The sequence below is a fragment of the Prunus persica genome, chromosome G4, assembly GCF_000346465.2.
Source record: "Prunus persica cultivar Lovell chromosome G4, Prunus_persica_NCBIv2, whole genome shotgun sequence".
Lineage (NCBI taxonomy): Eukaryota > Viridiplantae > Streptophyta > Magnoliopsida > Rosales > Rosaceae > Prunus > Prunus persica.
In genome coordinates this window covers 2,768,730-2,781,619 of record NC_034012.1, presented here as the reverse complement: position 1 = coordinate 2,781,619, position 12,890 = coordinate 2,768,730, and the positions used below count along the sequence as shown (strand labels likewise).

The 12,890-nt window shown below is 36.4% G+C and overlaps 2 protein-coding genes across 2 annotated transcripts; one reads left to right on the top strand and one right to left on the bottom strand.

Moving 5' to 3' along the window:
• On the bottom strand, nucleotides 159-2,300 carry LOC18780151 (pentatricopeptide repeat-containing protein At1g28690, mitochondrial). The gene has a single exon (XM_007212450.2). The coding sequence runs from the start codon at nucleotides 1,841-1,843 to the stop codon at nucleotides 260-262; it is 1,584 nt and encodes a 527-aa protein (XP_007212512.1). The 5' UTR covers nucleotides 1,844-2,300; the 3' UTR covers nucleotides 159-259.
• Nucleotides 5,695-10,798, top strand: LOC18780899 (GDSL esterase/lipase At5g45920). Its single transcript, XM_007214387.2, has 5 exons — nucleotides 5,695-5,964; nucleotides 6,058-6,282; nucleotides 9,450-9,517; nucleotides 9,704-9,868; nucleotides 10,420-10,798. Exons 1-5 carry the CDS (start codon nucleotides 5,866-5,868, stop codon nucleotides 10,577-10,579), a joined length of 717 nt encoding a protein of 238 aa, XP_007214449.2. The 5' UTR covers nucleotides 5,695-5,865; the 3' UTR covers nucleotides 10,580-10,798.

Genomic DNA, 12,890 nt, shown 5'->3' with positions numbered 1-12,890 from the left:
AAGCTGAGTCAGTCCAATTGCCTGAACTGGATTAACCACTGGCTGAGTTTGCAGTATGCAGCAGCTCCCTTTATTTGTTCACTAGGTTCAGAAACTAATAGACTTTCCTTTAGGCTCCCTGCAGCTTCAACATCTCGTGCTCTACCAGTTGGCATATATTGGCTTTAAAGTCCTCAACTGTCAACCTTTTATTTTGTTTTCACTGAACCAATTCAATTTTAGCATTTGGAGCTACAAAAACAGGGGAAAGGGCTGATCATCAACCACTATCAGTACCAACCCAGCTGCAGGCGATGTCTTTAGATATTCCTCTCACCTTCATTTTCTCTCTAAGCTCACTTACATTGTCCCATTTCCCAGCGGCTGCCAAAGTATTAGAGAATGCAACATATGCACCTGGCCGACTATCCGGATTCAACTTAAAAAGTTCCTTGGCAGCTATACTTGCCATCTCAACATCACCATGTAGAGTACTTGAACTAAGAAGAGCAGCCCAAACATCGGAGTTGGGCTTCTCAGGCATCCCCATTGCCAGCTCCCATGCTTGATGCAAACTTCCTGCGCGCCCCAAGAGATCAACCATGCAAGCATAATGCTCCATTCTTGGTTTTAGTAAGTAGTCCCTATTCATGCTTTCAAATATCTCATGGCCCTTGTCAACCAGACCAGCATGTCCACAAGTTGATAAAGCACTGAGGAATGTGACAAAATTGGGTTCAATTTGGTGTTCTCTTTGCATTATACTAAAGAGCTCAAGTGCTTCATCAGGATATCCATTCTTCCCATAGCCATCGATCATTGAAGTCCACGAAAATACATTTTTTTGAGGCATGTGGTCAAAAATTCTCCGTGCATCCTCAATTCTTCCACATTTTGAATACATGTCTATAAGAGCACTTCCCATTTTTATATCCCAAAATAATTCGGTCTTCATAAGTTGACTTTGGACTTGCTGGCCAACTTCAAATGCTGCCAACACCGAGCAAGCTCCAATAGCACTAGCAAACGTGGAGATATTAGGTCGGAAATTCAACCTTTGCATGTCAACATAAACTTCAAATGATCTCCAAGCATATTCAGTTGATTTGCTATAACCTTCAATCATTGCGTTAAATACCACAACATCTTTTTCAACCGTTCTCCTGAATATATCTTCAGCATCTTCCACAGAGCCTTGATTCATATACCCGGAAATCATCGATGTTGAACATACAACATTCTTTTCCAACATCGTATCAAACACAGTCCTCGCATAGCCGACCTTCCCATTCTTAATGTAAGAGTCAACAAGCACAGTATAAAGAACATCATCAGGCTCAACATCTGATTTTATTATCTGGGCATGCACCACTCCTAAACTCCATGGAAATGCTGCATTACCAGCACAAGTAGAGGCTTTCAAGACCATAGAAAACGTATACCCATCAGGCTTTTCACCAGAAAAAACAAGTCTGCGAACCAAGTTAAGCGATTCTTCAACTTTCCCGCGTTTGAGGTATGCACCAATCAAATAATTATAAGCAGACAGAGTTTGTGCAGGCAATTCATCAAACACTTGGCGCGCATATTTCAGTGAACCGCATTTCAGGTGCAGTATAAGCAGTTTAATGGAAACATTGATATTAGGTCTGAATCCAGTTTTGAGAATATGGGTATGAATCTTTTGGCCATGGGAAGGGTTTTCTGAATTGATGTAGTGCTGCAGAGAAGAGGCCAGAGTGGTGGCAATTGGGGAAGCGACATAGCTTGGCGGGAAAACTGGATTTGGTGGGACAAGCGTCGTATGGTTTTGGGGTGAGAAGAACATGGACGGTCTGCTTGTGAGTACTTTCCCATTCTTCATTTTGGCCCTTTGGATCTGATACTAGCTGTTCAAGTCTTAAATTAAGCATAGAAGGCACTGCAAAAAAGTTGGGAAGGATTCGACCCTTTAGTTTCATTTGGGCCAAAACCCAGTGTCATAATAAGGCGCAGCTCAATTTTTGCACTTAGCCCAAGATTGATGCCCATTAGGTATTTCATATTTACATTTTAAAAAAATAAAAATTTATCCCATAGGACTCATGTTCTCGTTTTGTTTTTTATTTTTAAATTTTTTAATATGGAATTTTGTTAATTTATTATATTATTATCATTTAATAAATAGTTTCATTTCTTGTTAATGGGTTGGATTGCCTCGTGTCTTATTCTTTGGTGGGCACCCAAGTGGTGCTAAGTTCAAATCTTCATGGTACTGTGTGCGAGTTTTCCTCCATCATCCTTCCTAACTTTAATAAAAATAAATAAATAGTTTCATGTCTTAATATTAGACCTCTGCCTTTATATATGTATATCTATCTATGAAAAATATTTAGCTTTGGTGCAACCTCACTTATCATTTTAAGAAAAGTGACTACGTTTATTTTAAAAAAGAAAAAAAGAAAAGTGAGTACGCATGACGAACTTTTCTTCATTGTGGGGATAGGAAAACACCTTCCAAATGATTTTCCAGAGCCTTCACACACACACACAACCCCTCATTGAGTGGATTGCTGGAATTCAAATACCTCTTGCTTTCCTCTTCATTGAGTGGTCACCACATTTTCTTAGAAAATTATAATGTAATAACGTTGCATTGCAAAGCTACGTAAATTACAAACTAATTGGTGGCATTTGCTTTGCAAATCCAACTTTTTGGGATTGCACTAATCAATAATTATAGCTTCCCTGATGATTTTTTGGGGAAATAATTGCTTTAGTGGTGGACTTTCTTTCATCAAAACCTAACAAAATTTTGTTGCCTACCATGAAAACGAAAGCCACAAGATCGACCTAATATAATATTAAACACAAAGCTATTAAACCATTAACCCAGCTGTGATTAATTATGAAAGAATTCAACAGACCTGCATATGTGAAGCACTTCTCATGTTTAGGGAGAGAAACTTTCCCGTTATTGTATTATTGTCTCATTATTGTCTCTATCTCTGCTCAATGAAACGTGAATAGAGAAACATTATCAGCGCATGAGAATTTAACTTCACGAACAAAATGAAACTAATTTGATTTTCACACACTCTAAAATGGACTCTGAATGTGGGCGATTGCGATACATTTTATACATTTACTTAGTAATGCATCAAAACCAATTCATGTGTGTTTTAATGAATGAGTTATAGGCAAGAAATGAATAAAACCTATAATCATACTTGACTTGGGAGATGGATGTGAATGATGCGATCCCATTAAAGTGGCTTTGTGGGCAATAGACATTCCTTAATTATATATTATTGTTAAGTATGATGAGAAATGCTTAAGAGGAAAGGAGACTTTACACTCTTTACAAAAAGGTTGTTGATCTCCACACGTTCAACAAATGGTTAGGCTTTCTCTTTCTTTCACCATCCATCATAATTGACAAAGTGCCTCATGGGCCCAACCCCAACCCATGCTTGCGAAGAGGGCATGCATATATGCATTATTGTTTATTTTTTCTCAAGTGTTGTATGTATCATAGATATTCTACATTTTTGTATCACTTCCAAATGAAGTCATTTTGTGTAGGCACATTGATTAGTTTTCGCTGTTTATTTAATGGAGGATCAAAACTCCTTCCTATTTTTTACCCTAAAAATAATCTTAAAGTCGGTTTACATAGGCAAACTCCAATCACAAAATACGTTGCATTGCACAATCATCTTACCCACCAAACTCTACGAAGGCTCACGAATTGCTTATCTTTATGGAATTATTAGTGGGAGTGTGTTGAACCTGGGGTGGCTACTATTGCACCACATCCAAAGATTTCGATCCAACTAACTCCATGGGGTTGATTTTCTTATGGCAGTGCTTAACAGAGTTGTTCTTGCCTCTTCAGATTACTCAAGTCAAGAGTCAAGAGGCTGAAATGAAATATAATATTTTGAAAAAAAAAAATTCCTGGGCATTAGTGTAATGACCCCAATAACACAAGGGATAACTTTTTTCACAGCGCTATTCTTGTTACAAGAATTTTTTTTTTTTGGGCTAGAGGACCCATTAACCCTAAACCTATGGAGGATGTTTTGGTATTCCCCTCAGAAATCAAGCCTTGACTGCTGGATGATGACGATGAGTGTGAAAACTTGAGAGATGAGAGGCTAAATAAACAAGAGATTAAGAGCATATTCAACAGACTCTCTATCCTCTAATTCTTAGCTACTTTGACTAAAAAGAAGGAAAATCTTCCTCCCGCAGACTCCCTACTTGGCTCTCTATTTTGGTGAACCAACTTTTGGCTCTCTACATCTAGAGAGGAGGAGAGAGAATTTCGCTAGGAGGAGAGAGAAAAAAAAGAGAGAAAGATAGAGACATTTGGGAGGTTGGTGGGGTTGGGTTTCTACTTTTCTTTTTAATATATTTGATTTGCAAGAGAAAGATAGAGAAAGAGAAAGAGAAAATAATAAAAAAATAATTCATGTTAGCTAAAATAGAGAACATTGCTAAAGGAAACAAAGTGGTTTGCTATAATAGCTTTCTAGCTATTTTAGCTAGAATTTGGCTAAAATTTGGAGGCTCTCTTGGAGATGCTTCTAGTTAAAATTAGGGGTGGGCACTCAAACCGGCGAACCGAAAATCCAAGCCGAACCACACCGAACCAAACCGGAAAAAAACCGAGTTGACCAAAAAGTCAAAAACCGGTCAAAAACCGAACCGGACCGGTTTGGACCGGTTCCGGATCCGATTCCATGTCTTCAAAAATCGAACCGGGCCGAACCGAACCGGTAAAACTAAAAAAATATATAGTTACAATATATATTTATATTTAATGCTATATTTTTAATTTCATTAAAAAAAACCTAATATTTATCCAAGTTCAATGTCAAAATATCTCTCTTTTCTCACTTTAATATTTATTTTTTATATGAAATTGAATAATTTATTAATTTTCAAGTAAAAAAATAATATTTCAGTTGAGAATTGTATTAAAAAATAATTTAAAAAAATAATTTTTATACTCCGGTTCAAAACCGAACCGGAACCGGAATCGGACCGAAACCGGTTCAAACCGAACTGGGCAGTTTTTGAAATTTTTTTTATTAAAACCGAACCGAACCAAACCGGATGAATAGTACCGGATCGGTTCTAATTTGAGACAAAAACCGGTCCAAACCGAACCGTGCCCACCCCTAGTTAAAATAACTAGAAAGCTATTATAGCAAACCACTTAAAAGGTGTTTATTCCAATAATGTTCTCTTGCAAATCAAATATATTAAAAAGAAAAGTAGAAAAGTAGAAACCTAACCCCACCAACCTCAAAATTTTAGCCAAATTTTAGCCAAATTCTAGCTAAAATAGCTATTAGAGCATCTCCACCAACCTCCCAAATGTCTCTATCTCTCTCCTCTTTTTTCTCTCTTTCTCTTCAATTTGGCAAGCCTTTATTTCTCTCTTCTCCTTGCTAGATGTAGAGAGTGTTTCTCCAAAATAGAGAGCCAAGTAAAGAGTCCGAAGGAGAAATTTTCTTCTTTTTAGTTAAAATAGCTAGAAATAAGGGAATAAGGAGTCTGCTTGAGATCGCTAAATATAGGCGGGGGCCCAGAAAGCAAAGGCAGCATAGCGCGGTTTGACTTGAGGTGTCGCATCGCATGCCACGTGAAACTTGACAAGAAGTTTTTATTTTTTTTGGTACGAAACTTGAGAAGTAATAATAGCTATTATATTGTATATTTATACATTATAAGATCCCTTTGGAAGGAGAAACAAAAACAAAGTTCAGTATTGGTTAGCCACTCACTCGCTCAAATAAAATCCCAGTCCCTGAAACGAGACCAACAACACACAGCCAGCCGTAGACTCTCTCTCTCTCTCTCTCTCTCTCTCTCTCTCTCTCATCAAATCAAAAGATGAGGCCAAAGATTTACCTTTTTGGTGACTCAATCACCGAGGAGTCTTTCGGTGATGGTGGCTGGGGTGCCTCTCTTGCCCATCATTTCTCTCGCACGGTATGAAATAAAGTCAGTCTTTGGTCATCTTTGTGCGATTTGTGATTCTGGGTTTTGATTTTTGATGGGTTGGTGCATAATGGGCTTGACCAGGTTGACGTGGTGCTAAGAGGGTACAGTGGCTACAACACCAGGTGGGCTCTGCAAGTTTTGGACAGGGTCTTTCCGAGCAGTGAAAACAGAGAAGATGCTCCACTAGCTGTCACCGTCTTCTTTGGCGCTAATGACGCTTGCCTCCCCGATAGGTGCTCTGCTTTTCAACACGTGCCTGTCAACGAGTACAAGCATAATCTCCACTCCATTGTCTCCTTTCTCAAGGTAAACAATTACACACATAACCAAGGTTCATAATTTCTTAGACAACAGTCTACTTTGAAGCTGAAATCACCGTATTAGACAATAAAAGTTTCATTTTTTGGGATTAAAGATGTGGGTTTTGTTCAGATATGATTATACTTGCAAAATCAAGCCTTAAGATTTTGCAGAATCAAAAGGCCAACTGTGCACAGAACCAAATATTAATGGGTTTGAGAGATGGTATGTTTGTTAGATTTCTTTATATACGTGTTCACGATCTTTCACACAATCTGAAATACATAAAGACATACCTAGTGCCATCTTTCTTGAGTACACTAACCTCTGAACTCATTCAACTACAGCAGCAACAATCCCAACAAGAACAGGAAAGACTCAAGACTTCTGTTTTCTCTCATAATCTGTTCAAGCTCTCTCTTTATGATGAGATTAGGGTTAGAGAACGTATCTGATAAGAGCAGGGCCTTAAGCTTATATAGTCTAGGTCAAGTCGTCTCTATTCATCACCAAGGGCCGACTTGACTAATCTTCCAAACCCACCAAAAAATAGTTCACGCAAAAAAGGAAATAAATAGGACCCTTAATAGGCTTCAAAACCTTGTCGTATTCCACAAGGTTTTGGGACTCAAGATATAACATAATTTAAACTCTTATTAAAATATGATATAACTTAGTATCTAGTGCACCAATCTAACTAGGAAATATAGCAATGTTTGCTCTTTTGCTGCCCAAGTGTGCTAGGAAGTGCACCTAATCAACCATCCATCTTTCTCAGGATGGTCTTCTCTTTTGACTAAAAGGAGCAGGGGTGGGCACGGTTCGGTTCGATTTTTACGTTGTATTGAAATTGGAATTGGTACTATTTAATCGGTGCGGTTTAAATCGATTTTATTGCGGTTTTCAGTTTTTTCGGTTTCAAACCAGATAATTTTTTATTTATTTTTATAAATTTCAACTAAAATTTTATTTTTTGGGTTTAAAAATTCACAAAAAATTCAATTTTATGCAAAGAGAAATGATTGGGTCTAAAAAAGAAAGGTGCTTTGAAGTTGGGCTTGGAGAAATATTAGTTATGGAATTAGAAATTAAGCATTGGACTTAAATAATTTAAAAATAAATATAAAAATATATGCAGCGGGTCCGGTACGGTTTTGTAAAGTGTGAAACCGGCATCGAAATCGGTTTAAACCGTTCCGGTGCCAATTTGTTGACTTTTTGGTCAAAATGATTTTGTTTCGATTTTATTTTATCCTGTTTTGATGTTCTGATTTTCTGGTCTCGATGCCCACCCCTAAAAAGGAGGAGGCCATTGCCACCAGGAGCAGAGCAATGGTGGCCCTCTACTTAATTTCTGACACGCCTATAAATGTATACGTATTGTATAGTATCTGGGCGAGTATATCTTTCCATAAACTGGAAGCGGGGAGGACCCTAAAAGTCTAAAAGTCTACCTTTTCTTATTTATTAATTAATTTTTAGTTAGGTTGGGGACCTAAAAGTTGGTTTATATGGCTATCGATGGGATTTTACTGTTACTCTAAGGCCCACGACTTCACAAGTTACGTGGTTGTCTGTTTGGTTTTGCGTGTCTTTACGTTCCCCTTGTTCGTTTCTTATTTATTTGCTTCTCAATTCCTGTACCTTGTTTATGTCTCAATTCTTTGACCGCACTTCTGGTCACTTCACTTCCATGAAAACGAAATGATGAAGGTTCTTAGAATCATGGGTTGTTTTAACCTTTTGTTTGGATAATGTTTGCATAAAGACGTGTCAGTCTGTGACAGTGGACATTTGTGAGACGTTTGTTTCACATGCTAAAACTGTTCTAGGCAAAAATATATAGTCCAGGAGATATTTCAGATTCGCTTATTCATGTTGGTCCTTGCATGTCGTTCGTTTGAATCTGATGCCCAATAGGTGTAACTTTTGCAGAAGTCCTGCTAGTAGGTATTGCTTTTGCATTTGAACTTTAGTTTATCGGAAACATTAGAAAAAAAGGAGGGAAAGAAGAGTTATTATTAGACTTTTATTTCCATCTTTTAAGCCAATCGGTCTTGTTGATGCTCAAAAATGGTTTGACATTTTTGGGCCCAACTTCGTAATGACGTCACCTTCGGCCCTGTGTGGTCTTCGGCAATGTGGATATTCTGCAAGACAAAAGACGAGCGGTAAGACCTTTGGCAATGGTGTGGTACCGGCCAAAGGCTCTCCGATGTTTAAGTTAGTATCAAGTATGGAGTGAACAATGACCTGGACAGAATGATGACTAAGTAGCCGAAGGTCCAGTTACCTTGTTTTGGGGACTTGTGCCCCTTTTTATAAATTTTGGAAGATGTGTATTTTGAGTGGAATTTCAATGTGGGAATGTGGGGCATTGCCTGAGGAGGTGCCATATGTCCTTGTGAGAAATGTCTAATGAAGTGTGGTCTTTTGATACGATCGGCAATCCATGGTGCCAAAGGCTCACATCTTGCCGATGGTACTTTGTGGGGTGCAATTGGTTATCCATTTAGCGGGTCCTCCTTGTGGGTCCCTTGTTCTACGTGTCATTCTTTGATTGACCGGTTAGATATGGTATAAACAAGTCTTGTTTAATATATGATGCATCATGCATGTGGAGAACAATGGTGGTAATTGCCATCATAAAGTGGAAATGGTGGCAGAAATGAAAGCTGCAAAGCCTGTGATTTATGGAGATCTCGTGTATATTAAGTTCTACAGTGTGGACAGAAATATAGCTGATAAAGCAACAGCATGAGGGTGAATCTGGTCCTTCTGTTTAGGTTTCTTTCTTAGTCACAAATAATGAACCTAATATCCATATCAATTTAGGCATCTTTTGATTTCCCGTTGTACAAGGCAACTTAAAAATGGTTGATAGTGATGGTGGAATCAATTTGCTAAGTGCGGTTTGCGTTGTTTGTAGTGCATTTGAGCCCGTCTATAAGCTTACATCTCTGTTACACCAAAAGCAGACATTTCTTACATACGTGCTACCGGTCATTTGTACTTACCAAACAATAAAAATTTATACATTCGCTTTTATGTGAAACAAAAATTGTTTTCAATAGGTGTCTGCATATAAAATTAACTTTTTGTTCAAGTTATGTTTCAATTTTCGTTTCAACTTTCTACATGTTTATGTTTTCTTCTTTTCTATTGGCTTTCAGAAGCGATGGCCTATGACTCGCATTCTCCTTATCACCCCTCCTCCAATCGATGAAGATGGGCGCCTTCGGTATGGTTTTACTATTTATGATTTTTTTAGTCCCATTATATCATCTATGTTTCATTTTTGGGTTTCGTATTAATTATCTTTGATTCTTGAACCATAATGTAAATTTCTTGCTTATTTTATGTTAAGATATTTACATGAATTTACAACAAAAGAATTTGATTTTAGATATTTATGTTTTTGATTCAGGCATCCCTATATTGATAATCCATCCAATCTGCCTGAGAGGACAAATAAAGCTGCTGGTGCTTATTCAGAGGCATGTGTTGCTGTAGCTCGAGAAAGTGGGAACCCAGTAATAGATCTTTGGACTAAAATGCAGCAGTTTCCTGACTGGGAAAAAGCTCATCTAAGGTATCTCTGTCTCTCAGCATGTAATATTTGTCTACTTGCAGTTTTACTAAGCATTGGCATGCACCAATTTCATATATATGTTCGCCTCGCATAACCTATGATCTCTCTAACATTTAATATGCCAACTCAGCTCATCTGATAATCTGATCTTACTTGTTTATGTACATGAATGAACTCGTATGTCTGTAGCTAGCATGCATGATTCTATCGAGAACTTGCACATTTTCTAATTCTGAATCTTGTTGTTCTGTTAATTGGTTAATTATAAATTTACATTGGACTGGGGCATATCAACGGGCTGTTGAATATGTCTGCAGGCTCGCTCTTTGAGTCAATTCCGGCTTCAAAAATGTTTGGTAAACCTTTAAGAAGTTGTACTATAAGAATTTGGTTCCATGGGCCTTTTGGCTGGACGGTGCCTTTTTGCACTGGCTTTAAATTTTGGGTTTCTGTGCCTCTTGAGCCACCTTTTTTTCTGCCTATGTAGGCAACAGTGAGTTGTAAGGAAAAGACATAAGCATGTGATATTGTGTTGTTGATTGGAATTGCAGGGATGGCTTGCACCTTACTCTGCGGGGGAACATGGTTGTGATTGAGGAGGTGGTTCTGAAGCTCAAGAATGAAGGCTTGAGTCTAGAATCTTTGCCAGTTGATCTTCCACTTATAAATAACATAGACCCTAAAGACCCTCTTAAGGCTTTTCAAAATTGAAAAAGAATAAAGTTGTGTATCATGGATAGGCTATTCTCTTTTGAGGGTTATTTTGCTACCATATAGGTTTAAATATTGTTATAAACAAACTGATTAGGGACCGTAAGATGTTGATTTTCGGTTCATTTTGGCGCTGGTTGTTCCACATCTGGTTCTTTTGGTGTAAAAAACTCTATTGTGAAATTAATATCAATCTCTCTTTCGGTTCTGTTAGTTTTATACAAGTCTCTTTCAGTTCATCTCCTGTGCCTTTTTTATCAGGTTTAGTTGAGGTTAATTTCTGGTGCATTCCTTTCTTCTTTTTTGTTTTGGGACAATTTAAGGTGCATGTAGTGAACCCAGAAGAACTGTTTGCCTTGAGTGTTAATCCATTGCTCATAAAAGAGGATTGTTTGTCCATTGAGAGGCTTCACAAGGATCTCATTATCATTATACCATATATAGTTTTCTCCGGTTTGAAATCTCAGGTACTCATCAATATCACTCTTGATGTCGTCTTTGTTAGCAAAAAGAACACCCTTACAATCATTTTCTTGAAGAAAAATATCATGCGAGTGCCTCTGTCCTTGCTCAAAAAACAGATAAGAAAACAAGGGTTTCTTGGGCTCATTACAAAATCTTCATCAGTCCAGTATTCCTGGCAATGAAATCCTTTGAAGCCCAAATACCCCACACGACTTAACCTCTTTTTCTTTTGATTATATGGGACTTTTGCTATTATTGCCTTAGGTGTAATTTGTAAAGATAAAGTATTGTTCAAAGGTGAGGTGGATGATCTTTTTTTTCCTTTTTTTTAAAAAAAAAATTATAAAAATAATAAATGATGATAAACGATTTTAGAGCTTGGGCCATGTCGTGGAAAGTATCAGCTCCAAAATGTGGGCACATTGTTGTAAACTTGTAATTAATTGATATCTTAAAACTACAGCTTTTGAGGAACATAGTTAGAGTTGTTAAGCCTTTGCTTTGCTTAGGAGAAAAGTAAAAACAGGAGAGGTTTTTTGTCAGATACATGGAAAATGATTGAGACCGGGGATGGTCCTACGTCCAGGCTAACCCTGGGTTATAGCTTTGGTGACTTGATTTTTTATAGTCCAAAGTTAAGGATGTTGCTTCCCTACTTGCCCATAAGGAGGAACTTCTCCTTGCCTACTTATGTGGCTCAGTCACAATTCGACACATGTCTATCTTGTTAAGAATAATTAAAGTGAAAAATAAATGTATATTTAATAATATTAAAAAAAAAGAAAAAAAGAAAGGACAAGTGTTAGTTTGTGGCAATGAGGGAAGCATTATTAATATATACGAATATTATCATAGTATAGCCATGCGGTTATACTTTTAAAATATATTAATATTCAAATAGTATAGCCACGCGGTTATACTTTTGAAATACATTATGACTATTCTAAACGTATAGTAGCGCTGCTATACTTCACAAAATGATTTTGGTTGTTGTTGTTGTAATTAAGTAATATCTTCGTCTTTTTAAATTACTTTAATTAGTAATTATGTTTTAACTATTATTTCTTTAGTGAATAATTATTATTTAAATATTTTACTAATTTCATAACTTACTTAATCTTCTATATATATAAAGCAAAAGGCAGAGAATGGTGAAACATTCAAAATACCAGAAAATGCCATTTGTTAATTCAAACATTAATAATTGAAATTATTAATTAAATGAGGATAATATGGTAAATTCATATTTTTTAATATTAAAAAAATTAAAATTAAAAACAAAATAAGATAATAGGTCCTACTTTTATGGAACATAACTACCCTGTTATCTTTTCTTAATTCTAAAAATAAAATAAAAAAGAAAAAGAAAACCAATTGGCACATGCGTGAGCATGTATCAAGGGGCTAGTATATATAAAGCAAAAGGCAGAGAATGGTGAAACATTCAAAATACCAGAAAATGCCCTTGGTTAATTGAAACATTAAGAATTGAAATCATTAATTAAATGAGGATAATATGGTAAATTCACATTTTTTTCATATTAAAAAATTAAAATTAAAAACAAAATAAGATAATAGGTCATACTTTTATGGAACATAACTACTCAGGTTATCTTTTCTTAATTCTAAAAATTAAAAAAAAAAAAAAAAACCAATTGGCACATGTGTGAACATGTGCCAAGGGGCTAGTAACTAATAATTAGTTCAAAATTAGTTTAATACAAAATAGTTTGTTTTGTTTAGTATTTGCAATTAAGTAATATCTTAATATATACGAACATTCTAAGCGTTTAGCCGTACGGCTATACTCTTGAAGTTGAACTATATTAATATTTAAATAGTATTG